This window comes from Chlorocebus sabaeus, chromosome 12 (genome assembly GCF_047675955.1).
Source record: "Chlorocebus sabaeus isolate Y175 chromosome 12, mChlSab1.0.hap1, whole genome shotgun sequence".
Taxonomy (NCBI): domain Eukaryota; kingdom Metazoa; phylum Chordata; class Mammalia; order Primates; family Cercopithecidae; genus Chlorocebus; species Chlorocebus sabaeus.
In genome coordinates this window covers 109,712,539-109,729,586 of record NC_132915.1, presented here as the reverse complement: position 1 = coordinate 109,729,586, position 17,048 = coordinate 109,712,539, and the positions used below count along the sequence as shown (strand labels likewise).

Genomic DNA, 17,048 nt, shown 5'->3' with positions numbered 1-17,048 from the left:
AGATCCAGACCATCCTGGCCAACGTGGTGGGAACCCCATCTCTACTAAAAATACAAAACATTAGCCAGGTGTGGTGGCACGTGCCTGTAATCCCAGCTACTCCAGAGGCTGAGGCAGGGGAATCGCTTGAACCCGAGAGGCGAAGGTTGCAGTGAGCCGAGATTGCACCACTGCACTCCAGCCTGGCAACACAGCAAGACTCTGTTTCAAAAAAAAAAGTCAAACGTAGAATTCCCATATGATCCAGTAACTCCACTCTTCAGCATACTGCCAAAAGAATTGAAAACAGGGATTCGAACATGTACAAGCACGTTCGTAGCGGCTCTGTTCACAGGAGCCAAAAGGTGGAGACACCTCCAACGTCCATCAGCAGATGACTGGATGAAAATGTGGTCTATCCCTGCAGTGGAATATGATTCAGCCAGAAAGAGGAATGAGGCGCTCACACAGGCTACAACACAGGTGAGCCCTGAGGACGTGCCACTGGGGGAGGAAGGCAGGCAGGAAGCACACCTGTTGTCTGGCCCCAGGTACGTGGCATGGAACAGGTCAATCCACAAAGACAGAAGGGAGATCAATGGCAGCCGGGTGGCAGTGGGGAAATGGGGAGTGACAGCCTACCATATGGGGTTTACTCCAGAGTACTCCAGAGTACTGGAAACATTCTGAAACTTTCACACCTGTAACCCTAGCACTTTGGGAGGCTGAGGAAGGCAGATCATGAGGTCAGGAGATCAAGGCCATCCTGGCTAACACGGTGAAACCCTGTCTCTACTAAAAATACAAAAAACTAGCTGGGCGTGGTGGCTGGCAACTGTAGTCCCAGCTACTCAGGAAGCTAAGGCAGGAGAATCGCTTGAACCTGGGAGGCGGAGGTTGTAGTGAGCCAAGATAGCGCCACTGCACTCCAGCCTGGGCGACGGGGTGAGACTCTGTCTCAAAAAAAACCGAAACAAAACCAAAAAAAACTACTTTGCAGCCATGCAGCAGGGCACTGTATTCCTAGTGGGGAGGTTCTCCCTGCAGAGATGTGCTCTGGAGGGCAAAATGGCACTCAGGGAGGGAGGCGGGATACCTCAGGGGCTCTGTGGGCATCAGCAGGACTGGCCTGGTTTACGAACGGGGGTCCCAATGTCCTTCTCACTCTTTTTTTATTTTTATATATTTTTTGAGACAGAGTCTCATTCTGTCACCCAGGCTGGAGTGCAGTGGCCCAATCTCGGCTCATTGCAGCCTCCACCTCCCAGGTTCAAGCGATTCTCATGCCTCAGCTTCCTGAGTAGCTGGAACTACGGGTGCCCGCCACCATATCTGACTAATTTTTATATTTTCTGTAGAGACAGGATTTCACCATGTTGGCCAGGCTGGTCTTGAACTCCTGACCTCAGGTGATCCACCCACTCTGGCCTCCCAAAGTGCTGAGATTACAGGCGTAAGCCACCTCACCTGGCCCCAAAGCCCTTTTCAAATGTGTCCTGGTGTGAACCACAGATGCTCACTTTGGCTCCCCCAGGGCCCGGTGCCACCAGCTGCCCCCTCCTGCCCCAGGACGCAGGCCTACCTGAGTGTTGCACATCTCGGCCTGGAGGTCAGCACCAACACACGCACGCCCCCCAAAGGCAGGTCTGAAAATGCCCAGGAGACAGGAGGGTGAGACAGGAGGGTGACCACTGCCTTCAACTAGGGAATGTGGTGTGGCCACCCTCCCTGACAGAAGAGCACCCCTCCCTGCGGTACCTGGGGTTGTTGCACTGCCGCTTCCTGGTGACCACACCTCCTCCGCAGGAGCGGGAGCAAGGACTTTGGGGACCCCAGCTAGACCAGTGCCCATGCACTGCTGCTATGGGGGTCAGCTCCACCAGGGAGCGGCAGCGACCCTTGGAACACCACTGCAAGGCAAGGACGGCTTAATCTCCCATCCCACGGCGACTCCACAACAGCGACACCCAACACACACAGAGAGTCCCCCAACATACTCAGGGGTCTCTCAGCACACACAGGGACCCTACCCACAGTGACCCCCAAACACACACAAGGAACTCACCCATATGGATCCCTCAAAACACAGGGATCTCCAACGCACACAGAGACCCCCCCAACACACACAGGTAGCCCAGCAACATGGATCCCCTGGACCCACAGGGATCCTCCAATACCCAGAGACTCCCCAACATACACATAGAACCCCCCAGGGCCCCATAGACACACAGGGATCCCCCAACATACATGCAAGGACCCACCCACAGGGGCTCTACCCTCACAGGGATCCCCTTACACAGGGATCCCACCCTGAGACACCCCATATCCACGAGGACCTTCACACAGAGACCCCACTCAAAGGAATCCCACACCCATAGGCACCCCCCATACAAACAGGCAGCCTACACTCCCATTCTGCATGGGAGCAAATGGTAAAGAGTTCAGACCACCAACCCACAGGACAGTCACCAAGGCCAACTCCAAGGCTCTCTGCCCCATACTGGTCCTGCCTCCCCACCTAGGAATAGGGCGGTCTGGCTGGAGGCGCCCACATGCACGTGCTCACAGGAGCCTGCTTGTTCACTCTTGGCTCTGACCTTCTCCACGCCACATTCTGTCCCATCCAGGAGAGGAATGAGGAGGCGGCTGCAGCTGCTTTGGTCCAGTGGGTCTGTGTGGCAGGAGAGGGCCTGGCACATATCCTAGGAGGATGGACAGGTGGCAAACTCAGGGGCCACCAGGGCCTTCCAGGCCAGTGTCCAACCTTAACTGTCCCTCCCAGACCGCAGGACACACTGACACAGCCAACATTCTGCGCTGCAGGCCCTGGTGCCCTCAAAAGACAAGGCATGACCGACCCATCGATGGGGAACCGGGACCATGACCAGGTCCTGCCACAATTTTTGGGGCCACGGAAATGTGGTTCTTGTGTCTTTTTTCTTTTTTTCTTTCTTATCACTGACTTGAAGTTCACCAGGGAAATGTTTTAATTTCTTTTTTTTTTTTTTTTAACTTTTTTCTTTTTTTTCTGAGACGATTTCGCTCTTGTTGCCCAGGCTGAAGTATAATGGAGTGATCTCAGCTCACAGCAAACTCTACCTCCTGGGTTCAAGCAATTCTCCTACCTCAGCCTCCCGAGTAGCTGGGATTACAAGCACGCACCACCACGCCCAGCTAATTTTTTGTATTTTTAGTACAGATGGCGTTTCTCCATGTTGGTGAGGTTGGTCTCGATCTCCTGACCTCGTGATCCACCTGCCTTGGCCTCCCAAAGTGCTGGGATTACAGCTGTGAGCCACCACATCTGGCCTAATTTCTTTTAAAATCAAGAAAAAAGGCCGGGCACAGTGGCTCATGCCTGTAATCCCAGGACTTTGGAGGCCAAGGCAGGCGGATCACGAGGTCAGGAGATCAAGACCATCCTGGCTAACACAGTGAAACCCCATCTGTACTAAAAATATAAAAAATTAACTGGGCGTGGTGGTGGGTGCCTATAGTCCCAGCCACTAAGAGGCTGAAGCAGAAGAATGGCATTAACCCAGAAGGCAGAGCTTGCAGTGAGCTGAGATCGCACCACTGCACTCCAGCCTGGGTGACAGAGCGAGACTCCGTCTCAAAATAAATAAATAAATAAAATAAAACCAGAAGAAAAAAAATGAATTAGACTGAGTGTGGTAGCTCATGCTGGTAATCCCAGCACTTCGGGAGGCCAAGGCGGGCGGATCACCTGAGGTCAGGAATTCGAGACCAGCCTGGCCAACATGATGAAACCCTGTCTCCACTAAAAAATACAAAACTTATCTGGGCATGGTGGCACATGCCTGTAGTCCCAACTACTTGGGAGGCATAGGCCCAGGAATCGCTTGAACCTGGGAGGCGGAGATTGCAGTAAGCCAAGATTGTGCCACTGCACTCCAGCCTGGGTGACAGAGTGAGACTCTATCTCAAAAAAAAAAAAAAAAAAAAGGTAAAAGAAAAAAAAGAAAAGAAAAAGAAAAAATGAACTTCCAGGTCCAAATTAATGTTGTAATATGTAATATTAATAGATTTGCTGGTCAGGCATGGGTGGTGGCTCATGTCTGTAATCCCAGGGCTTTGGGATGCCAAGGTGGGAGGATGGCTTGAGGTCAGGAGTCCTAGACCAGCCTGGGTAACAAAGGGAGACCCCATCTCTACAAAAAATTTAAAAATTAGCTGGGTGTTGGGGCATGTGCTTGTAGTACCAGCTACTCCAAGGCTGAGGTGGGAGGATTGCTTGCGCCCAGGAGGTTGAGGCTACAGTGAGTTATAATTGTGCTACTGCACTCCACCCTGGGCAACAGAAGGAGGCCCTGTCTCAAAGAAGAAAAAAAAAAAAAAAAAAAAGACTCGGCCAGGTGTGGTGGCTCATGCCTGTAATCCCAGCACTTTGGGATGCCCAGGCAGGCGGACCACCAGGTCAGGAGATCGAAACCATCCTGGCTAACACAGTGAAACTCCGTCTCTACTAAAAATACAAAAAATTAGCCCACCACGGGCGCCTGTGGTCCCAGCTTCTCGGGAGGCTGAGGCAGGAGAATGGCGTGAACCTGGGAGGCAGAGCTTGCAGTGAGCTCAGATCGCGCCACTGCACTCCAGCCTGGGCAACAGAAAGAGACTCCGTCTCAAAAAAAAAAAAAAAAAAAAAAAAAGAGTATTAAAATATAATTCTCAATTTTTTTTATGGAGGAAGGGGCCCACCAAGGCAAAAGTGGCTGGAGTCCATGAATGTCCTATGCAACCCTGCGAGGAAGTCTGTCTTTTGGGGTGCCTGCTCTCCTTTATCTCCCCTCCCCCTACTAGTCCCACTTCTGCTGTGGGTTCAGTTTGGAGGCCACTTCCTCCAGGCAGCCCTCCAGGCTGACTCCAGCCACAACAGATGGGAAGTCCTTGGTAACTGTTTAACATTGGTGTCCTTACTCAGCCAGGAATCCTTGGGCACAGGGGCCCTCCCAGAACGAGCTACATAATTTGTGGGGCCCAGTTAAACAAAAATGTTGGGGCTTTTGTTCAAACATTTTAAATAATTTCTAGAGGCCACAGACAGCATTAAACAAAGCCGCCCTGGGGGTACCTCAGCCTAGCACTGCACCCAGCAGGTGCTCACGGTGCACGTTGCGGGGACATGAGTTGATGAGTTGGGTGATGCCGAGGAACCTCATGGCCAATCCCAGGCCACTGCGGGCAGACTCACCAGGTGCTCCCTGGCGAAGGTGCAGGCGACTGCCTTGGGGCCGAAGGCCACGCGGCACTGCTCGTTGGCGCTGTAGTAGAGGCCAGGCTGCGCCTCTGGCTGGCGCCCCGCGGACCCAGGCTGAGGCCGCGGGGGGTCCCACACGCAGCGCGCCCGTCCTGCGCTGCGACAAGGCCCGGCTCAGACCCAGGGTGGACACCGAGAGGAGGCAGGACGGAGGAGTGTGCACGGGGATGGAAGCGTTTGGAAGCGTGGCCTTTTGTGAGTGGGAACAGGAGTTGTCGGCCCGAGACCCCCACCAGGAGCCGGCTGTAGGCTGGGACCAAGACTAAGGCTCCGGTCCGCGCGGAGGTGAGTGGCCAGCAGAAGGAGAGACAACGGAGGCACAGGTCGGAGTGGGATGGAGCAGATGCACGTTAGGCCCGGGAGCGGTACGGTGGGTAAGAAGGGGACGCAGGGGTACATGTACGCGGGCGGGGGAGATAGGGGTGTGGGGCTGATGGAGCGTGGAAAGTGGACGGAGGTGGCGGGTGGAGGCAGACGAAGGGTACCGGGGTGAATTGAGGGGGTGGGCGCAGGAACCGGGTGGGTGCAGGGGGCTGAGATGGAGGGGTGGATGGAGGAGGGTAGGATGCAGGGGTGGGTGTAGGCAAGTGGGAGAGAATGTGGACGGAAGGGTGGCCACAGAGTGTGGGACAGCGCGGGGGGAGGCGCAGGGGGTAGGGCAGGTGGGTGGGACGGAGGGGTGGGTGCAGGGGTTGGGATGGAGGGGTGGGCGCAGCGGGGTGGGACGGAGCGGTGGGCGCTGGGGTGGGACGGAGGGGTGCGTCTTAGGCGGGGACTGGAAGAAGGGCTGAATGCGGAGTGGGGAGGGACATAGGAGGGGTGGCGCGGGAGGCCCAGCGGGCTACCTGAGCAGGCTCAGCAGCTGCCGGCGGCTGCAGGGGGACCAGGCGAGGCCAGCGCGGGGCGCGGCGCCGTCTGAAGCCATCACGTGTCCGCTGGGGCCGCAGCCGCTGCCGGGCGCGCCGTCGTGCTCCAGGCCGAAGCTGGTAGGTGGGGAGCTGTGCTAAGGCGACCGGCGGGGGTGGGGGGGACAGGATCGGGGTCGGCGAGTCTGGGCCCGGCGCCCTAGTGTCGCAGCTCCAGCCAGTTTTCGGACCCGGGTCGACCCCTGACGCCGCCACCTGCTAACCGGGCGCAGTGCAGAGGGCCTTGTGCGCCCTGCGTCAGTTTTCCCCAGAAGGGAACGCTAGCCCAGCAGGGTGGCTCCCGCATCTTTTGCTAATAAATATCAAAAGGCTTTAAAAACGTGCAAGCCACATTAATTCACAGTGTTAGGAGTCTGTGGAGAGGGGGGGACTGGTCAGGGCCTTGAGGGGCTGCTCTGGGGACTGTTTACATGGATATCTTGAGCGTGAAACTCACCTACTGTGAGTAAAGCACGATTTTAAAGTTCAGTTAAAATGTGCTTGCCCTTGGCCATTGTTTGCGTTCCTAGGCCAGGAAGGTGAACCGTTTCCAAACTGTCACAACAGAGCTTGCTTTCCCCAAAGCAGAACTGATGGAGGACTACTAATGAGGTGGGAGAGGCCAGGCACCAGTGAGGTAGGAGGTGGACTCCACTCGGGAGGCCCCGCTTGGACACGGGACCAGAGGACTAGCTAAAACAGGGAGGGGTGGGAGGGAAGCCCCCTTCCATAAGACAGACCCACCAGTGCGCCATATCAGTTTACCATTGCCATGGCAACACCCAAAAGTTACCGCCCTTTTTCCATGATGAAAACCTGGAAATTACTGCTCTTTTTCTAGAAATTTCTGCATAATCTGGTCCCTTAATTTGCATATAATTAAAAGTGGGTATAACTAGGACTGTAGCCCTGCCTTTGAGCTGCTCCTTTGGGCACAGTGTCTATGGGGTAGCCCTGCTTCAAAAGGGCTATGCTGCACTGTACACAGTCACAGGGCTGTACACTCTGCCCACTGCTATGTCAATCAAAGTTGCCGTCTACCACCACCTGCTCCCTCTTGAATTCTTTCCTGGGTGAAGCCAAGAACCCTCCCAGGCTAAGCCCCTGTTTGGGGGCTTATCTGTTCTGCATCACAGGAGCAAAAGGAAATTATGCTCCCTGTGAGGGAGAAGGAGCCCTGCCTTGCCCCGCACCCAGGAACCCTGCCTCGACCCTCCCAGGCTCAGAGGGGTTGAAAGGGGTCGGGTGGGGGTTGGTGGGCAAGGAAGGTAGAAATTCACTTTTCACTTTAGAAATCTCTGCACTGGGCCGGGCACAGCTGTAATCCCAGCACTTTGGCCGGCTGAGGCGGGCAGATCATGAGGTCAGGAGATCGATACCATCCTGGTTAACATGGTGAAACCCCATTTCTACTAAAAATACAAAAAATTAGCCAGGCATGGTGGCGGGCGCCTGTAGTCCCAGCTACTCAGGAGGCTGAGGCAGGAGAATGATGTGAACCCGGGAGGTGGAGCTTGCAGTGAGCCGAGATTGCACCACTGCACTCCGGCCTGGGCGACAGAGCAAGACTCCATCTCAAAAAAAAAAAAAAAACAAAAGAAAGAAAGAAATCTCTGCACTGTTTGAATTTTTACAACAATTGGGTATTATTTTCAGACTTAAAAAACTAAAGAAATGAAAAGAAACCCATCACTCTAGGTAAATGGTTATAGGTAGGAGCAAAGGTTTGCACACAAGAATGTATAATGTTCACAACAGGAAGATGTGTTCAGGCAACCTAGACATCCAAGGAGAGGGGCCTGATTAAATAAATTACGGTACACGCCTGTAAGAGACCTGGGATAACGTTTGGGATATATTATTACATAAAGAGCAGGTAAATCCTGCACTCACCCTAGGAAGAAAAAAGAAAGGCTGGACGCAGTGGCTCACGCCTGCAATCCCAGCACTTTGGGAGGCCGAGGCAGGTGGATCACCTGAGGTCAGGAGTTCAAGACCAGCCTGACCAACATGGAGAAACCCCGTCTCTTCTAAAAATACAAAATTAGCTGGACATGGTGGCACATGCCTGTAATCCCAGCTACTCGGGAGGCTGAGGCAGGAGAATCACTTGAACACGGGAGGTGGAGGTTGCAGTGAGCTGAGATGGCGCCATTGCACTCCAGCTTGGACAACAAGAGCGAAACTCCGCCTCAAAAAAAAAAGAAAAAGAAAAAAGAAATAGCAAGTAACAAAGCAATGAACAGCATAATCACAATTTTCCTTTAATTCAGGGATCCAAACTAAATCCCAATTTTGCAAATAAAAAATATGTGCGTGTGTGTAAAGAAAAGACTGAAATTAAATACAAAATGTGAAGAGACATTTTCTCTAAATGGTGGGATTTGAGAGAGTTTTTACAGCATGCTTTTTCTTTACCTGAATTTTCTAGAGAAGTTATTTTCTACCTGCTAAAGGTGTTTTGTTTGTCTTTTGGAAAAAAAGTTTCTTTAATCAAACAGTATCAGGTTCCCCTGTCCTCACACCCACCCTTCTGACTCTGTTGGGGTGAGGGGTACAGGCTCCTCTGGCAAAACTCTACAAGGACCCACTGCTTGCCAAGACCACCTTCGCCCTGTGTACCCAGGTCAGCTCCTTGCCAGAGCCTGGGGACAGCTGGTGGGGCTGCATACCTGTGCCCGATCTCATGGGCGATGGTGACTCCCAGGTCGAAGCCAGTGTCCTCGGTAATGAGGCAGCTCCAGGTTGGGGAGCAGGCACCACCCAGCTGGGTGACTCCCCGCACCTGCCGGTTACCATCAGGCAACTCCAGGTCAAACCTCGGTGAGAGAAAACAGTCACTTGGGTGGTGCCAAGGCACGTGGCTGCCCCAGGATCACCTTTGCAGAGGGCAGGAGGCCGAGAGTGCAGCCTTCCCAGGCTGGCTGACCAGCACCCATCAGAAAGCTTGGCTACCTCGTGATATAGAGGACCAGGTCAGCGTGGCCAGGATCCGTGTCGTCCTCGGGGTTGATGGTCCGGCTCCACCCACAGACGCTCAGCAGGGACGAGGTAAGGTTGGCTGTGATATTTGGAGCACCCTGCAGATCCACAGCAAAGCCTGCGTTTAGGACACCCCAACCAGGCATGGTGCTGACTGCGGTCAGTGTGTTTCCCAGTTAGTCCTCATGACAGCCCTCTGACTAGCCCATGTTGGGGTGAGACAACTGAGGCTCAGAGAAGTAGTCAGGCAGCCTGTGCTGAGCGCTGGATAGAGCTGGGAGGGCAGCTGGTCCGTCTGGCTGAACGTGTTCTGTGACCCATGCTGCTTGGGGCATCCAGGACAAGAGGTTAAAGAGGATGGAGATGTGATGACTTGGGCTTCCCGCTCTGTATGGCGTGCTGAGCTCCAGCTCCATGCCTACCTCGGGCTCTGTCAGAATGACCATCTTCACCAGGTGCACCCGAAACTGAGCCCCCAGGGACGGGTCCCGAAGCAGTTCTGCCCCCTGTGGAAGGGCAAATGAGAGAGGTAACCCGTTGGGCAGGCATTGCCAGCCCCAGGCAGCTGCTGACTCCCAGGGGCCCCTAGGGTGTGAAGGGCTGGAGAGCATGTGTGGGAAGCGGGGGCTCCTAAAATGCGATGCACAGTCAGCCGTGCCTCTGCTGCTCCTCAGCTCACGGCTCAGGAAGGCCAACAAACGCAAGGAGAACAAACTCCAAAGCAAGGGGATGAGAGCACACAGACGGTCACGAGTCGGATATTCCGGTCAAATGCTGCTCCTCTCAGACCACAGACTCCTCTCAGATTACAGGAGCCTGCCATCATGCCCAGATAATTTTTGTATTTTTAGTAGATATGGGGTTTCACCATGTTAGCCAGGCTGGTCTCGAACTCCTGACTTCAGGTGCTACACCCGCCTTGGCCTTCCAAAGTGCTGGGATCATAGGCATGAGCCACTGCGCCCAGCCTTGTTCGTCTTTCTGAGACGGCCGATAGGGGGGTGGTGCTTCCCTGCCCACCCTTCCCCAGCTTTCAAGTGAAGGGGGGCTGCAGGGATTCAGGTGCTAGCAAGAAATGAAGGTGGCCATCTCCTTTGCCAGCAGTCTCTGTTTAGACTTCAGACTGGTGACCTGTCCTCACCACCCTGAGTAGGGGACGAGAGGAGAGAGGGCGGGGTCGGGGTACAGAGGGCAGTGTGAGCAGCCCACACCCCGTTTGCCAGGGTTGTGTTAGCTGAGCCTCCTGGGGGTCAAATGGATACTGGGGAAGAGGCCAGGCTTGAGGGTGGCCCCCGGTGAAGGGACTTGAGTAGTAAGAGGCTGCAGGGTGTGCGTGTGCTATGGAGCTGAGAGGGGGTGTGGGACCTCACCACCTCCACCCAGGGGAGGCAGGGAGAAGAGGAAGAGCCCCGAGCCATTCTACCTGAGTTTAACCCACTGTATTCAGACCACCAGATACACCAGCCCACAGACATCGGTCACCAGCCCTGGCCATGGGGACCTGCACAGGCCAGCGCCATCCCTGGAGGTCGCTCCCGTGGGGGCACTCACGATGTTGAGGTTGGTGAGCACGTAGCGTTCCGTGTCCTCCTGGTGAGCCTGGAAGACATCGGGGCCCACGGCCACCAGCAGCTCCAGGTGTAGGATGCTGCCTGCAGCCCGCCTCTGCCTCTGCCTCTGGAAGCTGGGGGAAGGAGGGTGGCCTGGAGGGGCAGGGGGAGAGCAGAGGGCAATGGTTCTAGAAAGCAAGTGGAAAGCTAACAGGAGAGGGGCTGGCGGGTCTTGGAAGGGTGGCCTTCCGAAGTCAAGACACTGAGTGTCACCCCCACCCCAAGAGCTGGACCCCGTTCGTGACGGGGCATGCAAAGGGCAGGGCCCGGGAGGAGTTGTTGGGCTACGGCATCCTTTAGGTCACCCCATCAAGACAAGCTTCCTACTGCCCTGGTGGCTCTGCCCAAAGGGGAAAGCCCCTGCCCTGCCTCCTGGACCCTGCTCTGGGCACAGGTGTTTCATGAGTAACATCATGGACCCTGACAGGAAACTGAACACAAGTGGAGCCCGGTGGTCTCTTGGGAAGCAGGGGCCCAGGCCAGCCCTCACTGTCCTCTCCCAAGGGAGCCCTTAGAGGGCCAGGGACCCTGGGCAATGATCTCCCAGTCCTTCAGGAGCGGTGGAGCTAGAAGGACCCAGGCTATGGGATACCCAGACAGCATCGGCTGCATCCACCCCCCCGGCTGGATGGCCCCAAGCACTGGTCAGTGTGCATCGGGCCTAGACCACAAAGAACCAGGTCACAAGGTGGGCCTTGCCCTCCCGTTCCCCCTGACCACTAGCCCACCTGCCTCTGGCCCCCATCAGCCATTAGTCAAGTTGTCAATGGCCCTACTGGGAAGGGGGCTCACACCCGGAGACGGTCACATACAGGGCCTGTGGGCAACGGGGACAGGCCTTTATCATAAGGAAATCCATGGCCTTAGGAGGGAGCCTGAGCCAGCACCTATCTTGTTTCCCACAGAAGGAATAAATATTTACATCCACGGCCAGAAACCCCAAGAGCTCCTGAAAACCAGCCAGCTCAGCAGAGGCCATGGGGCAGAAGGGGCCAGCCAATCGGTGACCGTTCCCTTGTGATATTTAACAGAAGCTAGGGTGAGAACCCTGGCCTGGCTGGAACATCCAGACCAGCTTTTATCAACTTGGCAGGAAGTAACAGAGTTAATTAACAGGGGTGACAGCAGCTTCTCTGACTTCTCCTGCCAGATCCACCAAAAATCCCAGACCACTGACTCAATGGTGAGTTACCCCTTGAAAGTCCTGAGACACTTCCCTGGGACAGAAGACACCAGGACAAGTACCTTTTAAGGGAGCACCAGAGCTCAAGTAAGAAGACACAGCCTGTGGTTCCAATGCCTGAAGAAAACTCTGCAAGACAAAAAGAGATGGATGGGGCTGGGTGCAGTGGCTCACGCCTGTAATCCTAACACTTGGGGAGACCGAGGTGGGAGGATCACTTGATCCAGGAGTTTGAGACCAGCTGGGGCAACATAACAAGACCCCATGTCAAAAAAAAAAAAAAGAAGAAGAAGAAGAAGAAGAAGAAAGACAGAAAGAGAAAGAAAGAAGAAAAGAAGGAAGGAAGGAGGGAGGGAGGGAGGGAGGGAGGAAAGGAAGGAAGGAAGGAAGGAAGGAAGGAAGGAAGGAAGGAAGGAAGGAAGGAAGGAAGGAAGGAAGGAAGGAAGGAAGAAAAAGAGACAGATGAAGAAAGAGACCGGAAGCAGGAGGTGGGTGAGGCCAACCAAGAAGGAGAGGGGGAAATCAGAGACAGGGAGCGGGAGAGGAAGGGAGAGGCAGAGAAGAGCAACCCACATAGTTTGGGACAAACTAGTATCTGTCTGTTCAGCTTCACTGGATGAGCAGGTCATACTGAGACACCGACTCCCTCTTCAGTGAGCACACTTCATCCCCCAAAACCCCAAGTGCAGACTTCCCTGCCCAGTGCAAACTCCAAAGCTGATGTAGTCAGCTGTTTGGCACTCCCCTTGCCCCAGGTAGCTCAGAATACCCCACCGAGAGGCTCCCAGAGGCTCCCAGAATACCCCCGCTGCTGCAAATGCGCCCACCTGCTGGAAATGGGAAGGTCCCCAGCAGCCCAGGAGAAAGCCACAGGCAAGGATTCCGGCCACGCAGAGGGAAGGGCATCTTGCCCGGGGGTGATGCTGGTGCATCCTCAGGAGAGCCCACTCCACTGCAGAGTGGAGCAGAGTGAGAGGGGGCCTTGGTGACTAGGAATCCGGCCAGCGTGGACTGGACAGGCCTGCTCGCTGGGCGGGACGATTAGGCAGTGTTTACTCTTGGAAGCTTCCTGCCAGGGCAGGGGCCGTGGCTAGGGTGGGCGGCCTGCAGCTCCTCCTGCTGCAGCCTGGACCTTGCTCTAAGATGGCTGCAGTTCAGGGTACCCCGCAGCCCAGTCCTGCACTCCAGAGAGCTCTCCGGATGTGCACGCCCACCTCCTCAGAGGAGGCCTAGCCATCTATCTAGAAGGGACACTGGACCAGAAACCCGCAGACGGCGGTTCACGAGGATGCCAGGACCTTGGGCTGGCTCTCTCTCTGGGGTCCCCGCTCCCATCTGACAGATGAAAGGCTGTGCCAAAGACATCGCGGTTCTGGCTCAACTCACCGCCTACTCTGTGCCTGTGCCTGATGGGGAGAGTCGCAGAAGCAGGCTGCATGGCGCCAGATCTCCACATTATCACAAACCGCCTGGCAATCCCCCTCACCACCTGGAAGGCTCTCTTCACATGCTCCAAACCACTCTTTTACACCCCTCACACCCACACAGCCGCACAAGCTGATGACCATCAGGGGGATTCACCTTGTGTTTCCACCCCTCAAAGTGCAGCCTCTCTCCTCCTCTGCAATCAGGGAGGACGCACCTACACTCCCTGCCAGGCCCTGGCTCTGGATCCCTTCCCAGCTCTCTTCTCCTGCATCGTTCGTTTCTGCCCCTCTGCTAGAGCCATTCATTCATTCCTTCAGCCAACAAATGTTTCACTGAGCCCCTGAAACAGGCCAGGCTCTGTGCTAGACACCAGGAAAGCAGCCACGAGCCAGGCAGACAGCAGCGTCAGCCTCTCACAGCTTAAATTCTAGGAAAGAGAGCCAGACAGCACAGTTGCTAGACAAACACGTGTTGTGTATGTAGTCTGTTCAAAGGTGGTAAGTGTCACGGAGAAAAATACAGCAGAATAAAGGAATGGGGGGCTGGAGGGGAGGGTGTGCTTCTATGCAGGAAGGTAAGGAGCCTCTTGGAGAAGGGGGCGTGCTTAGATGTCGAGATCCTGGTACCTGGCTCACCCCATCAGCATACATGACTCTGCTGTCTCTTTTCTGGTTTTTGTTTTTTGAGACAGAGTCTTGCTGTGTCACCCAGGCTGGAGTGCACTGGCACGATCTCGGCTCACTGCAGCCTCCGCCACCCAGGTTCAAGTGATTCTCCTGCCTCAGCCTCCCTCGTGGCTGGGATTACAGGTGCCCGCCACCACGCCTGGCTAGTTATTGCATATTTAGTAGAGGTGGAGTTTCGCCATGTTGGCCAAGCTGGTCTCAAACTCCTAACCTCAGGTGAGCTGACCGCCTCGGCCTCCCAAAGTGCTGGGATGACAGGCATGAGCCCCACCACACCCAGGCACTCTGGTGTCTCTTGCTTACAATCAACAACCTTCCCTTGACCCGCACTGACCTCCCACCATAGCCCTGTTTCTGGCTTTCTTTAAGAACTTGGAAACATTATTTTCAGTAGCTATCTCCACTTCCTTGCCTCCAATTCCCACATCCCACTGAAATTAATCTTTACAAGGTCACCAATAACTTTGTGAACCCTGAAAGAGCCAATGCTTCATGATGGTTCCCAAGTCACCAACTGGGTCTAAATTCAAAGTAGGACCTAGAAGCCATTTGCTGACTAGGGTCACACACACATTCTGCATTGCTGGAAAGCCCCCACTCTCGCTTACCTCTGGGATGGTTTCATAGCTGTCTGTTCCTATTTATGCCACCAGAATCGACCGGTCGACTGTGACCCACATTGACCAATCTGAGCTCAGCAAGTATTAACCAGTCAGAACTAAGCAAGTGTGCCTTCCTCATTTGCTTAAGTGGACCAAAGTGGGAACCTGAGCAGAAGTTCTCTACAAAAGACAACCTCTTTCTTTGTTCTCTTTGTTCTCTGGAACGCACCTTTGTACAGAAGGCTGCATCACCCTGGTTTGTAAACTGCTGGAACAAACTTTTTTTCCTTTTTTAAAAAGAAAACCCGGGCCGGGTGCGGTGGCTCATGCCTGTAATCCCAGCACTTTGGGAGGCTGAGGCAGGCGGATCACAAGGTCAGGAGTTTGAGATCAGCCTGGCCAGCATAGTGAAACCCCATCTCTACTAAAAATACAAAAATTAGGCCAGGTGTGGTGGCTCACGCCTGTAATCCCAACACTTTGGGAGGCCTAGGCAGGTGGATCACCTGAGGTCTGGAGATTGAGACCAGCCTGGCCAACATGGAGAAACCCGATATCTACTAAAAGTACAAAATTATTCGGGCATGGTGGCACATGCCTATAATCCCAGCTACTTGGGAGGCTGAGGCAGAAAAGTCACTTGAACCCGGGAGGTGGAGGTTGCGGTGAGCCGAGATTGCACCATTGCACCCCAGCCTGGGTGACAAGAGCAAAACTTCGTCTCAAAAAAAAATACAAAAATTAGCCAGGCATGGTGGCATGCACCTGTAGTCCCAGCTACTCGGGAGGCTAAGGCAGAAGAATTGCTTGAACCCAGGAGGTGGAGATTGTGGTGAACTGATACCACACCACTGCACTCCAGCCTGGGTAGCAGAGCAAGACTCCGTCTCAAAAAAAAAGAAAAAAAGAAAAAGAAAACCCTTTTCAGTGGACTTGTTGACAATCTCAGTGCCGTATCTGGTTCCCATCTCTCTGTACTCATCTTTCTCAGCCTCTCAGCAGCATCTGATGTGGTTTATTCTCCCCCTGGATTCTCTAATGCCACTCACATCCACCTCTCCTGCCACAACATTGACTGCTCCCCCTCAGCCTCCTCTGCTGCTTCGCCCCTGGAGAGCCCCAAGCACCTGTTATCTGGCCTTAGCCCTTCACTCCCTATATTGGTACTCTCTCCTTGAATGAACTAACCCAGGCTCATGGTTTCAACACTAATTATATGCTGACAATTTCCAAACTACATCTCCAGCACTGACCCTTCCCTAAGCTTAGGAATCTTAGATCCTGCTGCTGATTAGACATCTCTGTTGGTGACTGCCCATTCAAACTCAGCAAGTGTGAAAAGGAGCTCATGGCTCCACTCCCATACTTCACCCTGCCTCCAGCAGACATTTATTGAGATGATAAATGGCCACACCCAGTTGCTCAGACCAAAATCCTAGGAGCCTCACTTCCCTGTTACTCCATCAACCTTTGCCTGTTACACATGCACATCAAATCTATCCACTCCCAGCTGAGCAGAGTGGCTCACACCTGTAATACTAGCACTTTGGGAGGCCAAGGCAGATGGATCACTTGAGGTCAGGAGTTTGAGACAGCCTGGCCAACATGGCGAAACCCCAGGTCTACTAAAAATACAAAAATGAGCAGAGCATGGTAGCGTGCACCTGTAATCCCAGCTACTCAGGAGGCTGAGGCAGGGGAATCACTTGAACCCAGGAGACAGAGGTTAAGGGAGGAGACCACCCCTCATATTGTCTTATGCCCAATTTCTGCTTCCAAAGAAAGAAGAAGTAAAAACTAAAAGGTAGAAATAAAATCCACATGCAGACAGCCTGGCGCTGTGCCCTGGGCCTGGTTAAAGATCGACCCCTGACCTAACTGGTTATGTTATCTATAGATTTCAGACGTATGGAAAAGCATTGTGAAAATCCCTGTCCGGTTCTGTTGCTTTCTGATTACCGGTGCATGCAGCCCCGAGTCACGGGCCCCCTGCTTGCTCAATCATCACGACCCTCTCACACGGACCCCCTTAGAGTTGTAAGCCCTTAAAAGGGACAGGAATTGCACACTCGGGGAGCTCGGTTTTTGGAGACCTGAGTCTGCAGATGCTCCCAGCTAAATAAAGCCCTTTCCTTCTACAATTCAGTGTCTGAGGGGTTCTTGTCTGCGGCTCCTCCTGCTACACAGTAAACTGGCGGGAACTCCTCCCCGTGCCTGGGCCTCAATTTCCCCACTGTATATAGAAGATGAGCCGCTGTGAGGCTAAGCGTGGAGCAGGCCAAGGCGGGAAAGGCCCGAGAGTCCAGGACGCAGTCCAGGGACCAAGCCCGGCTCTCACTAGCCCGACCGCCCAGTGCCCCCACGCGCTGCTGCCCCACCCGGTGCCACACACACA

The 17,048-nt window shown here is 54.3% G+C and overlaps 1 protein-coding gene across 6 annotated transcripts in view; it reads right to left on the bottom strand.

Moving 5' to 3' along the window:
- Positions 1-17,048, bottom strand: part of ADAMTS13 (ADAM metallopeptidase with thrombospondin type 1 motif 13) — a 41,977-nt gene that overhangs the window by 24,771 nt on the left and 158 nt on the right. For 3 of the 6 annotated variants that reach the window (XR_499635.3, XM_008005773.3, XM_008005776.3), the window contains exons 2-12: positions 12,765-12,889; positions 12,000-12,066; positions 10,696-10,847; positions 9,567-9,650; positions 9,118-9,242; positions 8,835-8,981; positions 6,103-6,240; positions 5,192-5,354; positions 2,577-2,681; positions 1,738-1,889; positions 1,562-1,625 (exon numbers count right to left, since the gene is read on the bottom strand). Coding sequence is in view for 5 of the 6 variants with exons in the window: in XM_008005773.3 (XP_008003964.3) it covers positions 1,562-1,625; positions 1,738-1,889; positions 2,577-2,681; positions 5,192-5,354; positions 6,103-6,240; positions 8,835-8,981; positions 9,118-9,242; positions 9,567-9,650; positions 10,696-10,847; positions 12,000-12,066; positions 12,765-12,869 (1,302 nt within the window). In the remaining variant the exon portion in view is untranslated. Of the gene's footprint in view, positions 1-1,561; positions 1,626-1,737; positions 1,890-2,576; positions 2,682-5,191; positions 5,355-6,102; positions 6,241-8,834; positions 8,982-9,117; positions 9,243-9,566; positions 9,651-10,695; positions 10,848-11,999; positions 12,067-12,764; positions 12,890-13,323; position 17,048 lie in introns of those variants that run through there. The other 3 variants (XM_008005775.3, XM_008005774.3, XM_037986968.2) reach the window with 3 other exon arrangements.